General features: G+C 43.2%; 1 protein-coding gene across 1 annotated transcript in view; it reads left to right on the plus strand.

The window, feature by feature from the left end:
* Positions 1-12,348, plus strand: part of dhx29 (DEAH (Asp-Glu-Ala-His) box polypeptide 29) — a 126,892-nt gene that overhangs the window by 59,522 nt on the left and 55,022 nt on the right. The window contains exons 17-19 of the mRNA XM_048541874.2: positions 6,370-6,454; positions 6,842-6,930; positions 7,224-7,352. Of these exons, the coding sequence (XP_048397831.1) occupies positions 6,370-6,454; positions 6,842-6,930; positions 7,224-7,352 (303 nt within the window). The remainder of the gene's footprint in view (positions 1-6,369; positions 6,455-6,841; positions 6,931-7,223; positions 7,353-12,348) is intronic.

Genomic DNA, 12,348 nt, shown 5'->3' on the forward strand with positions numbered 1-12,348 from the left:
TTGCTCCCAAGATGATTACGGAAGTGTTATGACATTTAGCATCTTTCTATATCAATCTAAATTTGCACATAATTACATACAACAGAACACAAAAGCTGAATGAGCAGGTCATCTTTCTTTTCGTTTTGAAGGTATGTTGGCCAAGGCACGGGGACAATTCTCTGTTCTGAAAACAGTGCTGTGACAGTACAGTGTCCACCTAAACAGATCAGTGTTTCAGGTTTAATGTGTCAGCTGAAAGACCCTATATAATACAATGAAATCCTAACAGTAATGGCCTAAATTTGGTGTTCAAGGATTGAGCATTCAACTTGCGGGCTTTAAGGAGAGTACAAATTCTCAAATATATTTTTATCAGGCATGTTTCTGGATCAAAATCTTGCAAAAACCTGGCATGTATCTAAACCACAGATGAAATGGAAAGTGTATGCAGGAGCATGGATGCAGAATCCCATGACTGCTGCCCGCAGCAAATTGTGCATTGTCCCATCAGAATCATGGATCAAACATTCAACCAGGAATAATTGTGGGTATGACGGAGGGGCATACAGGGATGCAACATTCTGCCGGTAATAAGTAGAAGGCAGCACAAAAACTCAGTTGTCCATTGAGTGGCAGCCCAACTATTACAAATGTAAACTCACATCTGGCTTCTCCATTAAGTACTGATGTTGACTTCAGCACCTCATTGGTAAACTCGGCTGTTCATAATGAGCTGGGTGATTCTGCCTGCCTGCTTTCAGCAAATAGAAGTGACGTGTAGGAATTATGGGGAAATACCAGGTCATTGGAAGCTAATTTTCTGGAAAATTATGAAGGTTATGTCCCATATTACCCATCAATTTAAAAAAAAGGCTTTCACAAGCTTGCAGGATTCCATTATTCCATGGCTACATGTGTTACAGACACCACCACGAGGCAGAACATGGTGCAAATAGACAAAATTGGGGCTTTTAAACTCATCTCTAACAACAACAAACACGTCACAATGGCCAAGGAAATTAAGGTACAATTGGAGAGGCCCTTGACCGTAGTCTTCAATATGCTGATAGTTTGCAATTGTACGTAGATTTTTTTTACACGTATTTCGATAGACCCTACGTACTTTACCATCGTTTGCTCATCTCTGATCATCTTTAAGAGGCAGTTCCTTTTTCCTGCATGCACATAACAGCACTCAGCACTTTGCTTCTAAGTATCTGACAAAAGATTGTTTGTATATGGCTGAAATATATCTGACTGTGTTTCATAAGAAATTATTGACATCAAAGACCATCATCTTTTTAGAGATAATGGCCTTAAGATACAGCAAAGACAATTTGTGGTTTGCACTTTGTTTTAAAACAGCATCAAGAGCTATATGGACTTGCTACTTTAGGCTGCGTTTCACAACTGGCATGATTTCGTGGGTGCAACTGCATATGCATAGTTGGAGCATGATGGCCATATTTAATAGCATCACGTTATCACTTGCACTGGGAACAAGTGCTGTGTTATTCCAAGTAGGCTGATTTCATATTTGCATGAGCCTTGAGGTGTACTTCCCCATGACACAGCAAAACTCGATGGTCCTTTTTAAATGGTTTCTAAAAATGTCAGTTAGTTCAATGTGCATAATATATAATGGATGTGTTAGTGTCTTGACTGGAATATTTATGCACTCGATCAATCTTGATCGCATTAAATGGTGGGACAGACTTGATGGGCTGAATGGCCTGTTGCACACCTCTGGAATTGTGTGTACATTCTGTCTTTATGCCTACAGTTGGGAAGTGTTTCACAGCAATTTTAAGTTCTTGAATATTATTGATGTTTTAAAGTTTTAATATGGTAATCAATTTGCATACAGTGACTGGATTCGATCAATTTTGCCAATAAAAAGGTGGTGAGATATTTATTAGTCAGCAGAGTGAAGGAATTTCTCTTTGCATAGAGCCATGGAATCTATTATTTCCCTTTCCAGGTGAACATGGGGCTTCCAACAGTGTAGCACTCCCTCAATGATATATTGGAGTTCAGCCTAGATTATACCCTTAGTCCATTGGAATGGAAAATAAATTCACAGCCATTTGATTGGCAAGGGAGCTGTCACTGAGCCTGAGTATTTTTCTGTTTGTCGTTTGTCATTTGTGTCTAACATTGGATGTAAGATTTTAATTTTTAATAGCTCACCAACATTCATTGTATCTGCTGTTAATCCAAGTTTTCTGTTTCCCTATGCTAAGTCTGTTTGATTTATTGTGTTCTCCTTTAAGCGTTTCAATGTATATTTGCCTCTGAGCATTACTTTCTCAACTTGTTAGATGACACCGTGTTCAGTTTCTAGATTAGTTTTTTGACAAATTACTGGTGTTCCTCCTCTTTAAGTTCATGTAAGCTCTTGATTCTTTATTCAGATTTTTGATTTGCTGGGGTCACAGGATTGAAAGTATGTTTATTGGTGGGGGAAGTATGATGTTATATTTTTAGAAAAGGCTAGAATACATGTTACATTGTATTACGTGGGGGAAATTATGTCTCTGAAATAAATAGACTATAGTATTACAAGAAAGTTGAGCATTTAATACCCAAGCCTCACCATCCTTGAGAATGTGGCATTGAGCAGTGTTTCCTCTAATTTTTTCTTAGCTGTGTGGGCTTGTCAGGTTGTGTGCAGGAGCCACTTCTGAAGCCAGAAGTCATTGCCATGATTGGTGTGCTGATGCTGTCACCATGTGTGGAACATTAGAGCAACAGAGGGAAAGTTGGTATTGAGGCATCACCTTGAACAGCTGTAGACCATGTGATTTGGTACACCCAATGTTAGGTAGGGAGTTAGGACTTCTGTCCAGTGACACTGAAGGAACAGCAATGTATGTTTCTAAGCCAGGATGATGTATGATTGGCATTTTAGATGGTCAGTTCCCTCACACCTACTGACATTGTTCTTTCATTGATAGAGATTGCATGCTTCTTCAAATGTGTATCGTTAGCTGGGGCAGCATTTATTGCTTACCCTTGGTTGTCCTTGAGAAGGTGCATCGTGTTGTATGAATATACGTTATGACCAGCTACCTCCTTCAGCCACTACTGTCTGTTTCATTTGAGTGATGCTTTAGAGTAAGATGTCTTGGCATATTAATGTGGTAAACCTGGTAGATGCCACGTACTGAAGTCATGGTGTACCAATAGTAGAACAAATGAATGGTTAATGGAGATGTCAATCAAGCATGCTACTTTGTCTTGTATAATGATGAAGCATGTTGCAACCAGACAAGTGAAAGTATTCTCTCTCATTCCTGATTTGCACCTTTTAGGTAGAAGAAAAAGTTTGATGGGAGTCAGGAAATAAATGGCCCTATATAGCATACCCAGCCTCTGACCTGTATCTCTAGGCCAAGTATTTATGTGCCTAGTACAGTGAAGAGCCCACTTAGTGTTGACGCCCAGGATGTTGATGATGGGGAAATTCAGTCGTGACAATGTCATTAAACAGTCAGAAGAGATGGTTAGTGTCTGTCTTGTTGATAATGATCATTTCCTGGCACTTGTGTGGCCCAAGTGGTAATTCCCACTTAGCAAGTTGCTAAACAGATTTTGATTTGATTTATTTTTGCCACATATACCGAAATACAGTGAAAAATATTGTTTTGTGTGCTATAAGAGGAGAAAACTAAGATACGGGCTATTAGACTTGAAAGGATTGAAGTTAGTAAGGAGGAGGTGTTATCAATCCCAGGAGGTGTTATCAATCCTAGAAGGTGTGAAGGTAGATACATCCCCTGGGCCAGATGGGATTTTTCTAAGGATTCTCTGGGAAGTGAGGGAGGAGATGACGGAGCCTTTGGCCTTGATCTTTGAGTCCTCATTGTCTACAGATTTAGTACCAGAGGACTGGAGGATTGCAAATGTCGTGCCCTTGCTTAAGAAGGGCAGTGGAGATGACCCAGGTAATTATAGACCAGTGAGCCTTGCGTCTCTTGTAGGAAAAGTTTTGGAAAGGATTATAAGAGATGGGATTTATAATCATCTAGCAAGCAACAATTTAATTGGAGATAGTCAACGTGGATTCGTCAAAGGCAGGTCGTGTCTCAAAAACCTCATTGAGTGTTTTGGGAAGGTGACTAAGCATGTAGATGAGGGTAGGGCAGTTGATGTAGTGTACTTGGACTTCAGTAAAGCCTTTGATAAGGCTTCCAATGGTAGGCTAGTGGAGGAAGTGCAGAGGCGTGGCATTGAGGGAGATTTAGCAGTTGGGATTAGAAACTGGTTTTCTGTAAGAAGGCAACGAGTGGTGGTTGATGGAAAATATTCAGCCTGGAGTCCGGTTACTAGTGGTGTGCCTCAAGGATCTGTTTTGGGACCTCTGCTGTTTGTCATTTTTATAAATGACTTGGACGCAGGCATAGGTGGAGGGGTTAGTAAGTTTGCAGATGACACTAAAGTTGGTGGAGTAGTGGACAGTGTGGAAGAACTTTGCAGGTTGCAGGGAGACTTGGATAAACTGCAGAATTGGGCCGAAAGGTGGCAAATGGAGTTCAATATGGATAAATGTGAGGTGATTCACTTTGGGAAAAATAATAGAAAGGCAGAATACTGGCTCAATGGAAAGATTCTTGGTAGTGTGGATGTGCAGAGGGATCTTGGTGTCCATGTACATAAATCCCTGAAAGTTGCCACCCAGGTTGATAGTGCTGTTAAGAAGGCATATGGTATGTTAGGTTTTAATGGTAGAGGGATTGGGTTCTGGAGCTGTGATGTCATGTTGCAACTGCACAAAACGCTAGTGCAGCCTCACTTAGAATATTGCGTACAGTTCTGGTTGCCCCATTACAGGAAGGCTGTGGAAGCATTGGAAAAGGTGCAGAGGAGACTTACCAGGATGTTGCCTGGTCTGGAGTGAACGTCTTATGAAGAAAGGCTGAGGGACTTGGATCTGTTCTCATTGGAGAGAAGGAGGCTAAGAGGGGATTTAATAGAGACATACAAGATGATCAGAGGATGAGATAGGGTGGACAATGAGAGTCTTTTTCCTAGTATGATGATGTCGGCTTGTACGAGGGGGCATAGCTACAAATTGAGCGGTGATAGATTTAAGACAGATGTCAGAGGCAGGTTCTTTACTCGGAGAGTGGTAAGGGCGTGGAACGCCCTGCCTGCCAATGTAGTTAACTCAGCCACATGAGGGGCATTTAAATAGTCCTTGGATAAGCATATGGATGATGATGGGATAGTGTAGGGGGAGGGGCTTAGATTAGTTCACAGGTTGGTGCAACATTGAGGGCCAAAGGGACTATTACGCGCTGTACTGTTTTTTATGTTCTGTCCAGGCAAATCATACCTTACATAAGTTACCAGGGTAATAGAACAGAATATAGAATGAAGAGCTACAGCTGCAGAGAAAGATCAACTCTAATCTATGAGAGGTTGCCTCATACACCTGACGACAATGGAGTAGAAGTTGTTCTTGAATCTTTTGGGACATGTTTTCAACTTCTGTGCCTTCTGCCCGATGGAAGAGGCCAGCTCGGGCAGAGTGGGAGAAGTCTTTCATGAAAATTGTGATCAGAGATAATGGGAACTGCAAATGCTGGAGATTCCAAGATAACAAAGTGTGAAGCTGGGTGAACACAGCAGGTGAAGCAGCATTTCAGGAGTACAAAAGCTGACGTTTCGGGCCTAGACCCTTCATCAAAAAGAGGGATGGGGAGAGGGTTCTGGAATAAACAGGGAGAGGGGGGAGGCGGACGGAAGATGGAGAGAAAAGAAGATAGGTGGAGAGAAGAGTATAGGTGAGGAGGTAGGGAGGGGATAGGTCAGTCCGGGGAGGTTGGACAGGTCGAGGAGGTGGTATGAGGTTAGTAGGTGGGAAATGGAGGTACGGTTTGAGGTGGGAGGAGGGCATAGGTGAGAGGAAGAACAGGCTCGGGAGGCGGGGACGAGCTGGGCTGGTTTTGTGATGCAATTTGGCTGCACAGTCATGAGTGTATAAGGAGTGTACAGTAAAGGACTGACTCCGCAGCTTTGTGGGTGCCAGTGTTGAGTATTATTGTGGAGGTGGTGTTGTCATGTATCCTTAGTGATTGTGGTATGAAGGTCAGGAAGTTGAGGATCCAGTTGCAGAGAGGAGAGCAGAATTGTGGGTCTTGGAGTTTGTGAGCATGAGAATTTGACAACTCAGTAAAGTAGTTGTCTGAGGAAGGGTTACCGGACCCGACTGTTTTTTTCATTTACAGATGCTGCCAGACCTGCTGAGCATTTCCAGCAACTTTGTTTTCTGGTCCTGATTTACAGCATCCACAGTTCTTTTGGCTTTTACTTAAAATAGTCTGATTTTCTTTTGAAATGACATTTCTATGAAGTCAACTTTTTATTTTGCTGAATCTATAGGTACAAAGTAATTGCTTTGCACTCCATTCTTTCATCTCAAGATCAAGCTGCAGCTTTCACAGTCCCACCACAAGGGGTCAGAAAGGTAAGAATTGTTTTAATCACATCTTTCTTGATGCTTTATCAGGATAACAGAGTTTCTCCAGTTTTCATGACTGAAGTCACAGCATCAAAGAATAACAGCATATAGTGAAATCAATGACTGGTAGTCAGTGTAAATGTACTGTTTGTAGAGTTGTAGAATACTTAGACACATTTGGTCCATCTCAAAAGCTCCGCAGCAAGTTTGCTCACTTGTTTTCGCGTCATCAAAGGTAACTTCTCTCCCCCGTCTCCAGAAAAATACCCAATTCATTTTAAAAGCTACAATTGTATCTTTCCACCACCTTGTAGTTTTTGCTCCCAGCCTCTGACCTGGTTTGTAGCCCCTTATTTCCCTTCGTTTACTCTTAATTTGTGCCTTTACTTTCAGATTGTTCTGGCGACAAACATTGCAGAAACAGGCATCACAATACCTGATGTTGTTTTTGTCATTGATACTGGAAAGACTAAGGAGAACAGGTTTGTTCACAACCAGTTATTTTAGAAACATTCACTTTATGCGTGCAATAAGTTATAACTGACTTTCAGATTTTATAGTTCAAAGCAAGTTGTGAAATATGCTTAAAGCTGTTTTACTGTAAGTATTTTTAATTTAGGTTATGTTAAGACTCAAGTATCTGTTCTGCAATACATAATGTATGCAACTGAATAACATCTGCATTAAATTATCCATGTATGAGTATTTTTCATACTTTGAAATAAATTTTAAAGTAAATATGCATAAATGTGCATGTGTATTTTAATGTTTGTAGGTATCATGAAAGTAGCCAAATGAGCTCACTTGTGGAGACCTTCATCAGCAAAGCCAATGCTCTTCAGAGACAGGGTCGAGCTGGCCGTATCAGAGAGGGGTTCTGTTTTCGTTTATATACCCAAGAAAGGTGAATACTCTGTGACAATAATTAATTTTTCCAAGTACAATAAGGGGCTCTTGTGCAGTGATCGTAACCCTACCTTTGGACCAGGGAGCCCAGGCTCAAGTCCTGTCTGCTTCAGAGGTGTGTAATAATATTCCTGAACAAGTTAATTAGAAAATATCTCCAACTTTAACAACGTAGCATATCTTGCATTGCATTGCTGTTGGGGAAAATAGAGAACTAAGGGAATGAGCGGAGCATAGGAATGGAATATTTGTTGCTAGGGAATACAAGGCATTACAGGGCCAGTTGACAAGAGGAAGATAGAAGCTAGAATTCAGTCAATGATGGAATTGATTAGACTTTAACCTTAATTTGACAGTTGACTGATTAGAACTTCAGAAGTGAAACTTTTTGCTTTGAGATAGAGATGGGCGTACTCGTTTTAACAAGTTGGTTTGGTGCAAGATATCTTACATTTGTACAATTCTTACATTATATATTACAAGCCATTCCATCCAGCTTTGCAAGTCCAACCCCCTCAAACTGAATGTTAAATTCTACCATGTTATGGTCAGTCTTTCCCAAGGGATCTTTCCTACGTAATTTATTAAACCTGCCTCATGACACATCATCAGATCCAAAATAGCCTGATCCCGGGTTGGACCCTTAATACGTTGCTTTAGGAACTTGCCTCAGATATACTCTCTGAATTTTTTGTCATGGCTTCCTCTGCCAATTTAATTGCCCCCAAAACCATTCAAGGATTCATGTTAATAAAATGTGGAGCTGGATGAACACAGCAGGCCAAGCAGCATCTCAGGAGCACAAAAGCTGACGTTTCGGGCCTAGACCCTTCATCAGAGAGGGGGATGGGGGGAGGGGACTGGAATAAATAGGGAGAGAGGGGGAGGCGGACCGAAGATGGAGAGTAAAGAAGATAGGTGGAGAGGGTGTAGGTGGGGAGGTAGGGAGGGGATAGGTCAGTCCAGGGAAGACGGACAGGTCAAGGAGGTGGGATGAGGTTAGTAGGTAGCTGGGGGTGCGGCTTGGGGTGGGAGGAAGGGATGGGTGAGAGGAAGAACCGGTTAGGGAGGCAGAGACAGGTTGGACTGGTTTTGGGATGCAGTGGGTGGGGGGCAAGAGCTGGGCTGGTTGTGTGGTGCAGTGGGGGGAGGGGATGAACTGGGCTGGTTGAGGGATGCAGTGGGGGAAGGGGAGATTTTGAAACTGGTGAAGTCCACATTGATACCATATGGCTGCAGGGTTCCCAGGCGGAATATGAGTTGCTGTTCCTGCAACCTTCGGGTGGCATCATTGTGGCAGTGCAGGAGGCCCATGATGGACATGTCATCAAGAGAATGGGAGGGGGAGTGGAAATGGTTTGCGACTGGGAGGTGCAGTTGTTTGTTGCGAACTGAGCGGAGGTGTTCTGCAAAGCGGTCCCCAAGCCTCCGCTTGGTTTCCCCAATGTAGAGAAAGCCGCACCGGGTACAGTGGATGCAGTATACCACATTGGCAGATGTGCAGGTGAACCTCTGCTTAATGTGGAATGTCATCTTGGGGCCTGGGATGGGGGTGAGGGAGGAGGTGTGGGGACAAGTGTAGCATTTCCTGCGGTTGCAGGGGAAGGTGCCGGGTGTGGTGGGGTAGGAGGGCAGTGTGGAGCGAACAAGGGAGTCACGGAGAGAGTGGTCTCTCCGGAAAGCAGACAGGGGTGGGGATGGAAAAATGTCTTGGGTGGTGGGGTCGGATTGTAAATGGCGGAAGTGTCGGAGGATAATGCCTCCTCTTCCAAGGATTCATGTACTGCCTTTTGTTACATGTCCTCAAACTTCTTAATTTTTCTCTGACCCAACGTATAGCTACTGTTAGAGGCCTACTGTGTTTTCTTGCTCTTTTGAATCCTTACCTCCACCCATATGGATTCTGCATCTTTTGATTTAAGACCATTTGATTGTATCTTGATACATGCGACAGCAATAAATCAATGAAATGAGTTGTTTTGCGTGCTGTATAGGCAGCTCGTACCATACGAAGTGCATCAGGGTAGCAGAAGACAGTGTTACAGCTGCAGAGAGAAAGATCAGAATTAACATTGGAGAGGTCTGTTTAAAAAATATGATAAGTGGGGAAGAAGTTATTTTCGAATCTATTCGAATGTGCAGTCAAACTTTTATGTCTTCAGCCCGGTAGAGGGTGTAGGAGAGTATAACAGGACTGCAAGGAGTCTTTGATTATGTAGGTTGCTTTCCTGAGGCAATAGGCAGTATAGATGGAATCACTAATGGAAGGCTGGTTTGAATGACAGACTGGGCTGTGTTTACGAATCTGTAGTTTCTTGCAGTGTTGGGAAGAGCAGTCGCCATATCATGCTGTGGAGCTTCCAGACAGATGCACCATGGTGAGCATTCTATAAAGATTGGAGAGAGTCCTTGCAGACGTCCCAAATTTACTTAGCTTCCTGAGGAAGTAGAGACATTGTTATCCTTTCTTGACTGTCGTGTCAACGTGGATGGACCAGGACAGATTGTTGGTGATTATTATTCCCAGGAACCTTTTGCTATCGACCACTTCCACTTCAGTAGCACTGATGCAGACAGAAGCATGCCTTAAGCTTTGCTTCCTGAAGTCAATGACCAGCTCCTTTGTTTTGCTGACATTGGAGAGATTGAGTGCTCAGCAGCATAGTGTCAGAACAACAATCTCTTTGCTGTATTCTGTCTTGTCGTAGTTTGAGATCTGATGTACAATGATAATGTCATCAGCAAATGTGTAAATGGAGTTGGGGTGGAATTTAGCCACAGTCGCGAGTATATAAGGAGTGAAGTAGGGGACTGAGTACGCAGCCTTGCAGGAAACTGGTGGTGAGGATTATGGTGGAAGAAATGTTACAGCCTCTTCTTACGGATGGCGGTCTGTGGGTCAAAAAGTCGAAGATCCAGTTTTAGAGAGGGATCAAAGACCCAGAACTCAGAGTTTGGAAATGAGTTTGTTTGGAATTATGGTGTTAAAGGCGAAACTTTAGTCAAAAAGTAGGAGCCTAATGTAGATTCTTGATATTGTGCTATGTTGAACCAACAATACTGCCTCACCATCCTCTTATTGACTGCCTATCCTTTTGAAAATTCACCTATTCCTGAATATTTAGTTCGCAACTTTGCTCATCTTGTAACTATGTTTCTGAAGTGCCAATAAGTTCATACCTGTTGGCCTGTATTTGCAAGCAGTGTTCCCCTGCTGTGTGGGCCTGTGAGACCTGTGTGCAGCAGTGATATCTGGAATCAGAAGTCAGTTTTATGATCAGTGTGACATGCTGATTACGCATGGACCCTTGGTGTATCTGCATGCATGCATGTCTCTGAAGCCGAAATTGTGTTACTGAGCAGGTAATTGCTTGATTGCACAATTGATGACACTGTCTGTCACTAATGGGGCAGTGTTTTATTGGGTTAGATTTGAACTGCTTTTTGTTTGAGAGCATAACTGGGAAATTTTTCACATTGTCTGGTAGATACTAACGTAGCTGTACTGGAACAGCTTGGCTAGGGGTGTGGCAAGTTCTGGAGCATAAGTTTGATATGGCAGAGTGGCTAGCACAGCTGCCTCACAGTGCCAGAGTCCTGAGTTTGATTCCACTGGGTGACTGGAGTTTGCACATTCTACTTGTTTGCACGAATTTCCTCAAGGATTGTGGTTTTCCCCCAACAGTGTGAAGGTTACAGATCAGAGCATCATAAAATAGAATCCCTACAGTGTGAAAACAGGCCCTTTGGCCCAACAAGTCCACACCAACTCTCAGAGCATCCCACCCAAACTCATCCCCCATAACCCACCTAATCTACATATCTCTGAAGACTATGGGCAATTTAGCATGGCCAGTTCACCTAACCTGCACATCTTTGGACTGCGGGAGGAAACTGGAGCACCCAGGGGAAACCCACACAGACACAGGCGAATGTGCAAACTCGACACAGGCGGTCGCACGAAGGTGGAATTGAACCTGAGTTCCTGGCACTGTGAGACAGCAGTGTTAACCACTGAGCCACTGATGTGCAGGCGAGGTGGATTGGTCATGCTAAATTGTCCATGTTGTCCAGGAATGTGCAGACTAGGTGGATTAGCCATGGGAAAGGCAGGGTTAAAGGGATAGGATCAGGGGTAGTTCTGGGTGAAGTGCTGTTCAGACGAATGGTGTGGATTTGATGGTCTGTATAGTGCTTCCAGACTGCGTGAAGTCTTCAGGACCATTGCCATTATGTTGTCAGGGCCCATGGTCTTTACGATATCCAGTGTCACCATTTGCTTCTAGATAGCACTTGGAATAAATTGAAACTAGCCTCTGTGAGGCGGGGGACCTCTGGAAGCGGCCAATGGATCATTTGCTCAACCCTCCTCATTGAAATTTGTTTCGGGTGCTTCATATTAAGGATGGCCGTCATGTTGTGTGGCACTACCCTGGTGTTAAATAGGACACCTGTCAAACAGATCAGTCATTTGAAAACTGGATGCCCATGAGGGTGTATGCACCATCGGAAGCAGCAGAGTTTTCCCTAACCAGAAACTGTAATTTCATGGCTTAGTATATCCCTTGCTGTATAGCCATAAGGCTAGGACATCAACCCTGCTTTAATGAAGCCTTCAGTAGGGCTTGTCAGGAGCAGCCATAGATATACCTTAAAAAGAGGTGCCACCTTATCGAAACTACAGCTCAGCGTTAAGCGTGTGCCAGACACCAGAAGCAGCATGCAACAGACAGGATCAAATGAGCCCATTTCCAACTGATCACATCTAATCTTGATTTATATCCTCATGAAACGTGCTCAACAAATAAATAGCTTAACAGGGAGAAGCTCCACATTTATTCCCATCCTCAATGATGGCAGAGCCCAGCACCTCCGTACAAAAGACAAGGCTGATATTTACATAATTCTGCAACCAGACGTTTGGGGTGATTGATCTTGGCTTCCACATGTCCCAAGCTTCTCAGATACCAGTCTTCAATCTAATTCAATTCACT

This window comes from Stegostoma tigrinum, chromosome 1 (genome assembly GCF_030684315.1).
Source record: "Stegostoma tigrinum isolate sSteTig4 chromosome 1, sSteTig4.hap1, whole genome shotgun sequence".
NCBI lineage: Eukaryota > Metazoa > Chordata > Chondrichthyes > Orectolobiformes > Stegostomatidae > Stegostoma > Stegostoma tigrinum.